This window comes from Echiichthys vipera, assembly GCF_963691815.1.
Source record: "Echiichthys vipera genome assembly, chromosome: 3".
In the NCBI taxonomy this organism is placed as follows: domain Eukaryota; kingdom Metazoa; phylum Chordata; class Actinopteri; order Perciformes; family Trachinidae; genus Echiichthys; species Echiichthys vipera.
Genome location: NC_139828.1, coordinates 5,490,422 through 5,506,260, shown reverse-complemented (window position 1 = coordinate 5,506,260; position 15,839 = coordinate 5,490,422). Strand labels below are relative to the sequence as shown.

Sequence of the window (15,839 nt, the reverse complement as noted above, 5' to 3'; positions counted from 1 at the left end):
ATGTCCATGCATGGAGGAGGACAGGGTGGATGGATGGGTCAAATGAATGAAATGACTCTAACCCAGGAGGCTGCTGCTTGTGTCCCGTGTGAAACATAAAACCAACACAGACTTTTTTATGCTGATTACACTGCATGTATGTACTTATGTAAGAAACATAATTATTTCAACCCAATTGATGAATGGCTAAACCTATTTGTGTTTCAATTCATGCAGTTTGAAACTGCGACCGTAGTGGATTATCATTGTTTGATGCGCAGGGCTACCCGGTGCATTAAAAAGTGACGCTAAGGGGTCCTGACCATGCGTCCGTATGTGAAAATGACGCGTAAAGCTTAAAATGCATGACTCGCAAAAGTCCTTAAAAGTGGCATCATGCTATTTATATGGATTCTGTGCTCTCCATCAGTCTCTTTTTTTTTTGTTCTTCAGTCATTTCCGTTCTTTTCCCTTTGCTGATACTGCCCATAGACTGTATAAAAAATGGACGTAGCATACCTGCCGGGGTCCGTTCTCTCAACTTGATCCAATCCCACTCGCCTACGGGAGTCGCCATCTTGTAAGACTTTAACTCCGCCTCATTTCCTCTTACCAACAGAGGGCACGTTTGTGACGTTGGAAATTAGGGAGATACGTCCATCTGGCTCACGATCACCTCAGAGGAGAAATGAGTGCCAGAGGCTAGCTGTCACTCAAGAGGCCACACCCCTAATTATTCATAAACTTTAACCTCCACTAAAATAAAAACTAGTCTGGTACAAAAAATTCACCCCCATCAGTGTTGTCATGGAGATACGACCTAAACATACAGACTAGAATGTTTTTTTGTCCCAGGCCTTAAACAGGTTTAATTATGCTGTGAAAACGGCCTGTTTAACATGGGGGTCAATGAGAAACTGCTCTATTATGAAACCTGCATACACTCGGAGAACTGCAGTTTTTGGTATTTCCGGATTGGATCAACCAGGAAGTCGCTGTGGTGTGGGCTTGATCATGCCGCAGTATCAGCCATAACCACAAGATAAATGAGACATGAAATCCAAAATGTCAACAGTGAACTTGAACCCAGCTTGAAGAAGTCTGACATTTTCGCATTGAATTCAAAAATAAATGCATCAAAGACATTTCACAATTTAAGAACACGTTTTATTTCTGCGGCAGTCCAGCTGCCTGCAAACTTAAATTCACATTCAACACGTAATATTTACAATACATAACATCGTCACAGTAACTTTAGGTGCAAATCTTTGGAGTAAATTGTGAATATTGTTATATAAGTTGCATGTTTTGCGTAAACAGATCCAAACAAATCCAGCAGAGCAGTGAAAACCAGGCTCGCATAGAAAGTCCCATAACAGCTGTGCAAAGTCTTCAAGTGGACCGTCGGTAAGAGTGACAGTCATCTCAGCCAAGAGCATTTTCTCAAACGCATCAAAATACCAAATTCTAATAGCATTGTATAAATAAAGTGCAGGTAATGGCCCAGGGAGGAAAATGTAACCTTAATCCCATCCGGTAGAAATGCTCTGAGCACTGCCTGCAGCAGCGTGCAGCATCCGGCCTCATCATCCCAACTTCACTGTTTTCCGTCTCAGCAGGACGGACTAAAAATGGCTTCACTTTTTTGCATTTTCCGAACTCCTTACAGTTATTGTTTATGCTCCGGATTTGCATTTGGGATCCGTTATCCCGAGGCAGTGCATGGAATGAACATCATCCACTGTCTTTTCACACAGTCACAGCGGTAAACAAATGACGGGAGACTGGATTGACTAGGACTTAATGCGCTTGCCCTCTCCCCTGGCAGCTGCACTGAGTTCCTTGTAGAGGTTGGAAGAGATAAATCTGGGGTAGGAGTTGTTCTCCATCAAGCTGTAGACTTTCCTCTGAGCTGCCTGGAAGCTGGTCACAGTGGGCTCATGGAGGCTCTGGACGATGGCATTTTTTGTGTGGTAATCCAGGTTTATCTGTGACCAAAGAAACAGGCGTTATGAGCTTTTGTACATTTATAAAGTTTGATTGACTTACATTCTGATTAAAATACATTTGATGAAACTAATGAAATGTCTTTGGATTAACAGGGAAATGCTGAACTGTTACCTCTTTGGGAGCTTCACTTTGAATGAAGTCCTTGTACATACGGCTGGCTTCGGACGCCAACTCTTTGTTCGATGTTAGGGTCCTGAAATCCTCACAGGCTGTCCAAAACTCAATGTTCTCTTCGCAGAACTCAGACTTCAGAAAGATGAAAAAGGCAGCTTTTCCATCTGTGGGCAGGCGGAAAGAGGAGAAGAAATATTAAAGACAAGGCTGGTGACATAAGCCCAGGGACACATCCACTCGCTGTTTGCCCATTATTGTAAGGTAAAGTACAAGTGAAAAAGCCATTACAGCCTTTATCTTATGGAGGCCAATAAAGTGCCTCCATTCAGCACACAGTTACCGTGTGACCTTTGAGACTCTTTTATGTAATCGTGCACCAATAGTGGGGGTGAATGGTACTTACATTTATGACTGAGTAGTTTGTCAAGTGACTGCGCCCATTGGTGCACGTCATCAGCAGTCGGCCTGAGGGTGGAGGACACAGATTATATTAGATAATCACAGAAGAGTTGACGACTACTTTCAACTTAAAAGGCAACACTGAAAAATCTATGAATCGATAAAACAACACTATATTGTAAACACTCCTAAAATCGTCAATTATTCCGTTGAATTAATTACATCATTTATACATATCTATTAATTTACTTATTTAATTTATGATACAGTATGCACATGCTGCTATGAGAATTTCATTTAGAGTAATTGATTTGAGACATAAAATCAAACGTATCTGTTTTTTGTCATAAAATGTGCAAAAATGCAAAAACTATTATGCTAAATAAATTATTTACACAAGTGTGCATACTGGGTATGCAAAGATAACAAATAAAGTTGAATAGAAATAAAATTATAACTAGCATGAAGCCAAATCAATATGTTATGCATGATCATGACAATCTTCAAAATAAAAGGTCTCACCTGTTAGGTTTGTTTTTCATTAGATGCAATAGTGACTGGGAAGAGTTTTTCTTCAAGAACAATCTTATTCTGTTTCTCCAGTTTTCCCTCCTGGAAACAAATGAAAAAGAAATTAAATTCCCTCATTAGGGGTTTATAGCAGTTTAATTCTGAGTAATATATTTCACAAGGCCATCATAACCAGCATCATTCTTATTAAACACCGTATTAACTTACATTATCCCCTTCTTCTCTGCAGACAGGTCTGTGGGTTTCATACAGTCAGTGGACGCCATATTTTGGGATGACACAATAGTGAGGTTCTCTCTCATGGTTCAATCTCTCTTTCTTCTCCCTCTAGACTTGACAGGGAGCTTTATAGTTTCTCTGTGCAGCCGAGATCCTGAGTGTAACAGGGGGGGAGGCGGACCTGACGTGGGTTCTAACGTGATTGGCTCTTGCTGTGTAAACACTGACTTGCCTCTGTGTGACACTCAGGGCCTGAGGCTATGATAGGCTGTCCCTGCAGAAGCATTCCCTCCCTGAGAATCCTGCGGGCTTCCATTTTTAAAATTCACGATGTGACGTACATGGCCGACCCAATGCCCTTATTCCTAACACAAAGTTATGTCAGGGAGTAATGGAACTTTTCTCTCCTTTCTGCTGTGCTTTTCTTTCTTCTTTTGCATTATGAGAACATTTTTTGCAAAATTGCAGCAGCTCTGATTAATAAAGCATCCCAGGCCTTGATACTTTATCTATTTTTATACTCTATTTTATACTCTACCTATTTTACCTCCTCAAAATAAATTATAGTCTTAAATGAAATACGTGCAAAAACTCAGCGTCCAACCACATACACCACATTTCCTCTTTCCATGGGCTGCTGTCCCTGACGTATCACTATCTCTGATGAACAACCGATTCATTGTGACTTTGCAATGAATTACTCACAGAGGGTGTGGGATCAGCGGAACATTTCTTCTGTTACGATGGTATGTTGAAATATGACAGGTTGGTACAAAGACGGTTATGCAATATCCTCTTGCCTCTATGGATGTTTGAAAAAAGAAATGGTGCCACTGTTGAATGCATAGTTTTGCATTCCTCTCATATTAACTTCGGTTTGTCCGTCATTGATAGTTAAATCTAGGCCAGGTGTAGCTAAAACCTGAAACCTTGAAATGTAGTCCAGTCAGTGGAGAACGCTTCACTCAAGGGATTGACCATTTATAGCCACATGTTATAGAGTAAGATTTTGTGGAAAAAGCTTTTATGTTTGAGAGAGCTCAAAGAATCCGTTGCTGCTAGGAGAACTGATCCCCCATCAACAAACACACGCATGACCATGAGATCTTATTAAAGTCAACAGTACAGGAATCTTCAGCACCAAAGGAGGAGGTTAGAGAGAGCTGCGTCGGCATGAGGGCATCAGCAGTCATAAGCTGTTTCCACCCATCTGAACCCGCACAATGCCAGGAGAATCTCGTCCTGACATGATCCAGAGTTTCTCTTTCACAGATGTAGCACACAACCAGAGATTGTCTGTTTACTGTTTATTGAGGATCCCTATTAGCTGACGCACAAACGCCAGGCTAGTCTTCCTGGGGTCCATTTCAAAAAGTTCAAAATAAAACAACAATACACAGATCCAGTTACAAAACCATACGCAGATCCAGTTACAATAAAAATAAAGTTTAAAAAAGGAAAGAAAAAGAATGTTCTCAATGGTAAAGAAAGGACTAACTCGTAAGTCTGAAAAGTGACTTTACATGTTCTTACAGGTGTTAAATAGGATGTACATTTCCTACTTTGCAATACTTCTACCCATCTTGGCGACAATTTGATTGATATGTTCAGACCATGAACATGTATTACTAAGGGTAACGCCCAAAAGTCTTACTTTATCATCTTGTTTGATTAATTGTTCTGAAGTCTGTAAGTTAAGTGTAATATTTTTTGCTAAACTATGTTGTGAACCAAAGACAATACTTTTAATTTTTAAGATATTTAAAACTAGTCTATTACTTATAACCCACTCAGAAACAGCATATATGTCCTTTCAGAGGAAAGAGTGAAGTTCTCCTATTGTACATACAGAGTAATATATTGTGGTGTCATCAGCATACAGTACCAAACTGGAGTTTTGAGTCACAAGAGGCAGATCATTTGTAAAAATAGAAAATATAAGTGGTCCCAAACAACTGCCGTGTGGCACACCACAGCTTACACCTTTGCTGTTCGATAGCGTACCATTTAAAAAACACGTTGAGTTCTGCCAGATAAGTAACTCTCAAACGATGAGACAGCCATGGAACCGAAACCGTAACATTTCATAGATTTTTCGTGTCAGACAGCGTAATTCAATCATAAATAACCAAGTCTCTTGCTGTTTCCTAAATTTGGCTGATAATTTTGGCGTCGGCCCTTACTGACAGGAGTTGACTGAATCTCGTGTCTCTCTCTGTGTAAATCACCTTTCTTCTTGACCAATCAGAGGTAGGTTTTCTTCCGGTGTTGGTCGGAGAAATGTTGTCAACACGCCTTCTCGGTCACAGTGAATATACCGGGCAATGAACAGCTCTATTTACACATGGGCACACTCAGAAATTAAAGTGTCTTTGTCCCAGGGAGTGCCGTGCATGTGTCAAAAGGTCTATAATGGGAGTGTCAGGTTATCAAAATGCTGTACACATGTATAAATTTGAGATTGTAAAGTATGAATGAAACAGCTGATACTGATGCTCTGCCTTAAATCTGCCAGTTGCTGACAGGCTGTTATGTTAAGCAACTGAGACATTTAAAAAATGAAACTCAATTTTGGCTTATCAGCATGTTTTGGACAGCTTGGGGGCTGAAAAACTTAAATAACAAGCTGAAAATACATACATACATTCCAGCTAGTTACTTTGTCCAAGTGAAACTTGGTGCAAATATCAATATCAGTATGATATTCCCTCTTCTTGTGGCTGCTTTGGTCTCTAAAGACACTAGCTGTTTAACCTTTTTCACCAGTTAGTCACTGACTTTTTCTGCTGATTCATGTATTGCTGGAGTTTGCTTGCTTTACCTGAGCTTGTTTTTGTTGCTAAAAACAGCATCCTAATGCTGCTGGAAATGGAATCGATGAGAAGTCAATATGCAGGCGAGAAATAAAAAAAAAAGATGCTAAAAAGTTTCAAAGAGCTGCAGAACTGGGTGATTCTCTGCAGGTTTTTTTTTTACATAAGATCTATTTCTAATATAAATGCTTCACCCTAATCTATGTAATCATTGACCAGTTCACGTTGTTTAATTAGGTCAACTTGCCATATGCCGCGTAGACCTGCATATCCTTGTATACACAGTAAACAAGCAGGCTGTTGCTTTCCATTTGTTACACATCAAGCTGGGTGTCAGATGAATCAAATGCCTAATTGTTGTTACGTTAAGACCAGTAGATCCAGTATGTGTGCCCAGTAGATGAGTAACGCTCACCATCTTTACTTTAAACCATCCCTGCCATGTTTCCATTCTGTCATTATTCGCATGCAAAGCTGCGTTTATGAAACTGTTTTTCATTCTGCTACAGATACAATCTGTCTGTGTGACGCTCCAGTGGAAAACAAATCCCAAATACTACCAATGAATAATAAAGCCACAGTCTATGTTATGATGTGAAATTTAGCAAGAATTTAGCAACAGAAGTGCACAAATAAAAATAATAATTGCAACACATGCTGAATGCATGCTCTGGTTAGTTCAGTAATCGGCACGTCATTTAAAAACTGTAAACTGTAAACTGTTTTGAAAGTCATTTCCTATCAATCTGCTCGGGGCAACTTACCATTTAAGTACTGTGAACTCCTTATTCCAGTAACAAAGTAGTTTGACATTAACATCATATACCAGAAACACTAAAAGGGCATTTCTCTGAGGAACAGGACAAACATATGTAAATAAAAATCGCATTTTGTTCTGTGCCATAATGCTTCTGCGTCACCTGCTGTGTTGTGATTATCACTGGTTTGGAGCACTGCTGGGTGAAAAGATGGTGTTCGCCTCGCGTGTTTATTATGATGTGCAGACTGTGTGTAAGCAGCTGTCTGTTTAGAAGTGGATGAACAGCAGAGCCAATTTTCCACTAAGGCACGAGGTTTGTCCAGAGGGCCTTACGCAGATGGTGATTCCCAGCACTGGCTCGCAGAGTTTGTTCTCTTTGTGTTTTGGAAGTTGTGGTTTTCCGAAAGCCTGCACTTTTAACCTGTGTAGGGGCTTTTGCTTTGTTTTGTTTTTTTGCCTAGCAGCTATTTTTACCTAAATAACGAAGCTTCAAGTTCTAAAAAAAGATTGTGCACAACTGCAGTGTGTGTATATACAGATTGTGGAAAATACCCATATGAACCACTCTGGCTTCTGCACATGCAGTCGGCCCAAAACAATTAGGAGATGAGGAGAAATTAAAGGAAAAGCAATGCATAGCAATAGCAAGTTTATTTCACCAGTACATTTTGTGCACAGGCAATTCACAGCGCTTAACATAAAGAAAAAGAACATCCAGTAAAAAATTATATTTTAAAAGAAAGAACAAATGCATATAGTAATAGTGAATAATATAAAAATGTAAAGAACATAAAATAGAATAAAAACAGTGTAAATTACAGGGGAATTAAGTGCAATTTCTAGAGCTCAATCACAGATGAACACATAAAAAGGGAAATGTTTTTAACCCAGATTCAAAATTTGCTAACCTGACTCCTCCAGATTGATTGATTCTCATTTGCTCAGCATATCGATCTGGGAATTCTCGATTGGAGATCTTTTGGGAAGGGGCGAAAATACTGGTTTCTAATTGGATAAATCATCTGTCTATCACCAACATACGGGCCAATCAACCAATCAGATCAACAAAGCATATGACGTGTTAAAAGCGCCGAGGCAAAGCTCAGAAAGTATACATCATGTCGGTAAATGGTATTTTCCGTTTGTGTAACAGATACAAGGCACAATTTCAGATGCCTGGTCCATATTCCAACAGAAGGATCCAAAAGAAAAAAGTGTTAGCGAGCAGCTTGCTCCAAAGCTGCGCTCATCTCGTCCACGGAGGTCTCCATGTTTTTTGCACTGAACAGTCGCTACTCATTTCGTCACACTTAAATCCGCCTCAAAACCAACGCTGATTGGTTCGGTAGCTGGTCAAACTTCTCCAAATTTTCTCCGCCGCACGTTACCAGACTGATCTGCGAGTAAGTAAGTAAGTTTAATGGAGGCTAACAAATTGCTACATTTGTTGCACACATCAAGATCTTCTGGCAGTTTGTTCCAGTTGCACACAGCATAAGAGATAAATGCTGCTTCACCATGTTTAGTTTGGACTCTAGGCTGTACTAGCTGACCCGTGTCCATTTCTGGTTTATATTCTTTAAACATACCAGAAATGTATTATGAGCCTAACCCATTCAGTGATTTATAAATGAGTAGCAGCACTTACAAATCTATTCTGTAAGCAACTGGAAGCCAGGGTAGAGATTTCAGAACTGGAGTAATGTGCTCTGCTCTCTGGGTCCTGGTTAAAACTCTAGCAGCAGCAGCGTTCTGAACGAGCTGCATCTGTTTGATGGTTCCTTTGGGAAGATCAGTCAAGAGACCATTAAACTAATCCACCACTGGTCATAAAATTCACCACTGGAAATAAAAAGCATGGATGTGCTTCTCTTGGTTGTTTCGGGACACCAAACCCTTGACTCTGGCTCTGTTTTTAGGATGATAAAAGGCTGCTTTGGTAATTAAGTAAGTAGCATGGTAAGTACTCTGAAATTGACTTCCCATTTTGGCTGCAAAGTTTGTAACTCATGACTACAGTTACGCTAATGAACGTGTGATAAAACTACAACAGGAGGGCTGCGACTGATCTCTGCACTGGGTGGGTTGCTCTGAAACACCTTGTTAAACCTCACTTATTTATAAGGATTGACTGAAGGTTTTTTGAACTGGATTTTATGAAATATTTTTCACCAGTAATGTTTTGGATTATTTATAATGAATGGATACAATGTATTCTTTTAACAAACATGTTTTTTTTTACTTGAGAGATAAAAGATATTGAATGAAGAACACAACCCAGTTTCCTGAATAAAGACTTGGCATTGTATGTTTCTGTCCCGTCACATGAATGAATGACACTTTTGAAGTTATAAAGACTTGATGAAGGTTGTGAATTCAAACAAAAACTATTAAGGTTACTTAGGTTTAGGAATCAAAATGATATGGTTAAGTTCAGGAAAAGATCATGGTTTGACTTAAAAGTTGAATATGTAGAGTGTTTATTAAAAACTATATGTTTTTTTTAAATAATACACCCACTGAGCGTTTTAAGGGGTAAAGAATAAAAGTATTGCTTTTCCATTAAACATATATATTTAGTCTTTTTTGACAGGTTTGACAATGACTTTCTGTCACGTTCTGTATCCATTGTACCAGCCAATAGAGGCCAGCATTGCAGGCTGCCAGGGTTGTCTGTTGTTCGGCGCAGCTACTGTAGGCTGGCACTGGGTGAAATGGAGTTTTTCAATCCTGCAGCTGCTTTGGAGCCTCAGTGAAAATGGGCTTTATCTGTCCCAGCAGCTGAGTGACCGGAGTCAATATAGGCCAAGCATTCACTCGATGAACTGCGATAAAGGAGTTCATAGGCGTTAAAACACACGCCCAAATAGCTACATTTCTCCTTGATCAGTAAGCTAACTTTCTTTGTTTACTTAGCTGTTACGGCTAACGGTAACTATCAGTCATACTCCTCTGCAATACTTGTTTTTATGGTGTGATTTTCCGGAGGGGGATGGCTCAAACAGACTCAGGTCTCTTGTTGGCTACTGGGCTGGGTCTGATGAACCTGGCGACCCGACTGCTGGTATTATTTTTTGTTGTTGCCACTACAGTCTTGAGTCACTAGATAGCGGTGTTCGGCTTTTCCTCCATATTCAACCTTTAAATGCAACTCCAACGATTTTCAAACTAAAATGGAGTCAGCAGTGTTTTTGTGTGGCAAATGTTTGCAACTATATCCTATCATCCTTCAGCTACGCACACTAAAGAAAGTGCTAATTGTATTGAAAGATCATTAGAGCATTCTGCCAGAAACTACGGCCCTCCTCATTAGCAAGATCAGTGGAGTGTGTCACCTACTGACCAGTCCGTGAGGCTCAGTCTTTGTAGTGGTGTTGTGAAGGTGGATACCTTGATGTCCTGTTTCCTTCTGGCCTCCTCCTGTGTACATATATACTGAGAGCAGCAGTGGTGAAAAGGTTGTGTGTTGGGACTTGACCTACCTTTCCTGTATTTTACAGTGTTGGGCAGGTTAAGACATGAGCAGCAGCTATATCTTCCTGCCCTAGGCAATGCTAGGTCCTGGGAAAGCAACCCATCTCCATGGCGACTGATACGTATTCTGTTATGTTGGGTTGTTTTGGTGTTACAGCAGGTCATGTCACACTTACACGAAGGTTGAACTGCAGGAAAGTACAACCTGTAAGCCTTTTCTCTGGAAAGTGATCCATCCTGTGGACACGGCACATACACACTGTACACATTATTATTTTTTTTTATTTATTGATTCAAACAATAAATCATATTTCATCTTCTTACAATGATAAAACTCATACTGCGCCTGACAGTGATAAAACATAAACTTCATTGATCCGCAGGGGGAACTTTGGTCAGTCAACAACACATAAAGGACAGATTACACACATAAAAACGCACAGAAAAGGAAATACAAGAGGATATTATATGGCTCTGGGGCCAGCCAAAGCCGTAAAACTTCACTGTGACACCAGCAAGATATAACACCAATAAAAACCAGAAACATTCCTTAAGTCAATACAACACAAGCCAGTACATAGCCAGTCCAGAAATAAAAAAATAAAAAAAATACACAACTACTCCTAAATACAAAAACGAGACCCATCCAAATATAACAGATGAGGTTGGCTGCATCAGCAGGACAAAAGCAGCTCCAAACCTTATTTACTATATCTTTCCATGTGTTTTTCATATGAAGCTGAGTATGTAAGCTTAGATGACAGTAGAATACATACTGTAGATTAACTGCATCGACCTAGCGCCTGTGTTTCTGCATGATGACGTTGCTTCATATCCTTATCCATTAGTACAGTAACTTAGGTAGCGTCAGCACCCTCCTAGTTTGGAGACGCAGATAGGAGTCAAGCAATGAACTACAGTGTACGACATTAGTTCGGATCCAAAAGTTACTAAATAACACAAATCAACTTATCAAGGCAGTGGTAGCCAAGCACCCTCATGTTGTCTGAGGCAAAATTACTGTTCTTACCAAAGGAGTCTGGTGGCTGCGAAAAGAGTCATATGTACTGCTGTTGAGAGAGGCAGCAGTAAAATGTAACTCAAGAAAGTACCACCAAAGAAAACAAAAAAAAGCTAAGAGTTATATTATATTGCTATATTGCTCTCTTCAAAGCCACCAGACTTTATTGACAAAAACAATAATTTTACCCGGAAAAGAATGAAAATGTAGTTAAACGTTAAACTCCAGTGTGGGGAAAACACATTTAATAGATTCATATTATTATAGTTTAACACTGAAAAACTCAAACCAGTAAGAAGAGCATGAACAAAACCAACAATATACAGAAATAACCAAAATGGTAGGTGTTTTTTTTTTAACTTTGGACAGAGCCAAACTCTCTCCAAAGCTCTGTTTTCCTGTGCTTATGGTCTTCACGCTAAACTAAGGTCAGCTAAGATAAGCTAAGCTAAGATAACCATCTCATGACTCATAGCTTCATAACCTACTTACCAGACAGCGATAAAAATGCTCTTGATCGTATGATTTCAGACTGGGTAAAACTGGATTTCTTCATTTCTTCAAGATCAGAGGGAATACAATCTCATCGTGAATACTTTTAATAATGACCGCATATGTGCATGTTTCTTATGCCAAATTCAATAAATGACTATTAATATCAACCCACGGCAGGTCACATAACTGTAAAATAGATGAACAGTACAGTAGGTTACAAAGGCCTTTTAATGCCGACTGACTAATGACTCCCTGCTGTTTCTTGTCTTGCCACCACCCTCCCTGCTGTTATCATCATTATTATCCTCTGGGCTTTGTGCCACCAGGTGTGATTTCAAGACCTGCCAATATTTTTGCTACATATCTCATCCTCATCTTTTGTTCCGCACCTTCTGTTTTCTCTGATCCTGCCTTAGAAGCTCATCATTTTAAGTAGACTAATTATATTATGGAAGAAACTTCAGCTCCCTCTCTCTCTCTCATCCTTCTTGTCAGCATTTAGCCTTTTGTCTAGACAATAGAGCAGTGTATGAAGGCAATGTATCAGAAAGACAGCAGGGCCAGGACTCACAACTCACATACTTTTAACGATTCATTTTTTTTACAAGTTGGTCTCTGATTCATTATTGACTTAGACTCTTCAAATTACTTCTGCCTTAATGTAGACATTTCAAAATTATGTTTTTGTCAATATCATAAATGATGGACAAGGCTGTGAGTCATTATATGGGTTACACTTAAGCAAATTTCATTTTTTCATTTCTCGCCACAAGGCATTGATCAGGTGCTGACGACAGTTGCTTGTTCAGCTGAAAACACTCAGAGCTACCAAGTCATTTTGTGGCCTTGTCTTAGGCTTCCCTCCAGCCAGCTGAATCAGCAATTAGCAAACCTCTTCACATACAAAATCAGCTGTTACAGTTCCATTAATTGGATGGACATTTTGAAAATAGGCTGCATTATTCATGCCTTTCTAGTCCATTTGAGGGCGAGGGAAACATGATTGATTGATTGATTGAGAGAGGAAATTAAATCAATCAAACAGCCAACAATATGGCCAAAATGAACACTCTGCATTTGCCAACCAAGCTGTGGGGATTTCCAGGGAATCATGAAACCTAATAGAGAAACAGACAGCCAATAGCCATCTACGGTCAGACAGTTAGCCGATGGGTCCTAAAATTGACCCAACCTAGTCGCCAGAGTGAACGGTCATTATTAATGATTTCCCATGTTGAGGTGGTGTGCAAAGTGATACTGTAAAGAGCTCAGAATCACTGTTAAGATACAAACACATGGATGCTTCAGCTCTGTCTGGTCAAGGGCGATCCATTTTTCAAATGTACCAATCTGCAGATTATCAAATGAAAACATTATGTTGTCACTCACTATTAAAACATCAGTCCTCTTACTTGTAAAAGTCTTTGTCCTGATGCCAATAAAACTGTGATTATGTGTTTGTATGGAGAACTGCAGCCAACATTTAACATGTTGGTATGAAATGCATGTTGGGGCCAAAATTACATGATAATTAATTCCAACCCTGCAAAGGTGTGTGTCTGTACTGAAGGTGAAAGTCAGCAGAGAGTACCCACACACATCACTGAGGAACCCCCCTTTTAACAATCGATGACATTAAAGAGTCCCCAATGTTTAATCAATCAAGGATTGTATCTTTGCCACAGTACTATAAGTAAGCTGCAGCAGTGTTGCCTGCCTGTCCCATAGCCATGTAAACTCTGCTGTATTTTTGCATACAGATACGCTTAAAACGAGAGAAAAAAAGCAGTTACTCTTGTTGTTAAGGTGCAGAGAAACCCCTACCTGCTGTTGAAGATTCTCACAAACAATGCAACATCAGTAATACTTAATGGATTATTTGCAATGTATGAGTGGCACATTGCAAGTGCAAATATAATAATATATAATATATATTTATATAATAAATAATGTTCTACAAAAGAATGGCCTAGCTCTGTTTTTGTTGGGAATGCCCTGATCTACCCACAGTGCAATGAGCACTCATACCTATCTAGTGACCATCTTTGCACATTTGAAAGGTGAAGGTTAGATGCATATTCTAAAAATATCGTTTGGGAATTTGCATCAAGTTTGCATCAAGTTTTCAGGACATGTAGGCATCCAATTATGTGTGCAGCTATTAACCACTTGAGCTGATGTCATGGAAGCCTATCAGTTCACCAATACATTGTTGTCTGTATTTAACTTCCGCAAATAATGGACTGACAGGATTCACACCCTTCAATCCACCCTGCTGTACGTTGTTTTGGTTTACACCAAGCCCCCCACCACAGCGACTTCCTGGTTGATCCAATAAGGAAGTGCCAAAAACTGCTGTTCTCTGAGTGTTTTCATTATAGGTCTCCTTGACCCCCATGTTAAACAGGCCGTTTTCACAGCATATTTCAACCTATTTAAGGCCTGGTACAAAAAACATTCTAGTCTGTATGTTTAGGTCATATCTCCATGACAACACTGAGGGGGTGAATATTTTTTTTTACCAGGCTAGTTTTTATTTAATTGGAGGTTAAAGTTTATAAATAATTATGGGAGCAGCCTCTTAAATGACAGATAGCCGCTATCAAAGTATGAAAAGATGGCGGCTCCTGTAGGTGAGTACGATTGGATCAAGTTGAGAGAACGGACCCCAAAGGGTATGCTACCTCCATTTTTTATAGTCTTTGGTTTACACCAGCTTCAACACCTCCATAGCACATTAATGACACATCCATGCCCTGCAGTCATTGCTGACATGGCTATTCTACACACACCATTGTTCATTTGTGTTAACCCTTAGTTTTAATAAATGTCTCTTGTTTATTAAATGTGTGTACTTCATCTGTGTCACATGTCCTGAGCAAACGTACAACAAAAGCACTGCTAACTGCTGCTAGCTTAATTGGTGACTTCACATTAGCTGAATCATTTTCTGCTTCGTGGTGTGGATTGGTAAAACACAAAAGACACCATTATGCGAACTGTAAACTCATCGGCAGTCAAACAAATGCTTTCAACCAGGAAACTACAGATTTGGCCTCACTTTATTTACGTTACAAACACACTTGTTTTAACCCCACCCATGATCTTTTCCTTACCCTAACCAAGGGGTTTTGTTTCATAAACCACATAACCAAGTCCTCTGTGTTTAAAACTGTAGTGGAGTGTAATAGTTGGACGGGCAGGGCTACCAAGCCACTGGGTCCTGAGAAGGGTAGGAAGAACACAATATATATTCTACCTTACTCGCCGTATTGAGCCCCCTTCAGACCACAGTGCATTCAGTAACATTTGGACACCAACACGCTGTGAGAGTTGTGTTTATCTGTTCAAATGAAGCCTGTTCAGCTGGACAGCATTCCAGTGAGGAACAGAGCACATGCTCAGGCTGTTTCACTCAAATGTCTGAGTGTGTGTTTCAAGAGTTACACTCACACAGACTGAGACCAAACAGTAATTAACAAGTCCTGCTCAACCATTCATCACTATCTTGTACGAGTGTTTCAGAAGTCTGTCCATACTCCATTGGCATGAAACCACTCCAATGTGTTGTATGCTCAAAATCAACGGGAAAAGATGGATCATGGGAATGGGGACAACTTTTGGGTTTTCTATTCTGTGCCAATCCTAAAGCTTTCGAGTCATAGTTCGAGTGTTTTCCAACCCAAAGACAGAATCAATAACATTACTTTTTTCACTAATAAAACAAATAGCAAAAGCAAACCTTACCTTTACTTCTATTGAACAGTAATGATTCATTATGTATGTTTTGTGGTATGTAGGTATGGCTAAGTTTCAGAGGTTCCATTTCTCACAATGACTGATTTTATAAGAAACTGGAAGTCCAGGCTTTCCTGTTTCTAAAACAACACATATGACACATGCACAATGGTCAAGTCAACAGATGTCTTTCAGTGATTAAAAATGCATAACAGGAAACGGCAAGCACCCAATATCCTTTGTTGGATATCGAGGATCAGTTTTGCATTGATGTACTTTCCCATGA

General features: G+C 39.6%; 1 protein-coding gene across 1 annotated transcript; it reads right to left on the bottom strand.

Moving 5' to 3' along the window:
• Nucleotides 1–1,175: 1,175 nt before the first annotated feature.
• On the bottom strand, nucleotides 1,176–3,337 carry LOC310945272 (regulator of G-protein signaling 21-like). The gene is made up of 5 exons (XM_083911315.1): nucleotides 3,241–3,337; nucleotides 3,025–3,114; nucleotides 2,507–2,568; nucleotides 2,101–2,267; nucleotides 1,176–1,967 (listed from the first exon to the last, which is right to left on the bottom strand). Exons 1-5 carry the CDS (start codon nucleotides 3,333–3,335, stop codon nucleotides 1,773–1,775), a joined length of 609 nt encoding a protein of 202 aa, XP_083767441.1. The 5' UTR covers nucleotides 3,336–3,337; the 3' UTR covers nucleotides 1,176–1,772.
• Nucleotides 3,338–15,839: the final 12,502 nt, after the last annotated feature.

What these genes read in the sequence shown, in the direction of transcription:
- LOC310945272 (XM_083911315.1), bottom strand. Translation starts at nt 3,335, where the DNA reads ATGAGAGAGAACCTCACTATTGTGTCATCCCAAAATATGGCGTCCACT. An exon ending in GCAGAGAAGAAGGGGATAAT is followed by an intron (nt 3,115 to 3,240) that starts GTAAGTTAATAC and finishes ATTTGTTTCCAG; the next exon opens with GAGGGAAAACTGGAGAAACA. An exon ending in CAAACTACTCAGTCATAAAT is followed by an intron (nt 2,268 to 2,506) that starts GTAAGTACCATT and finishes GCCTGCCCACAG; the next exon opens with ATGGAAAAGCTGCCTTTTTC.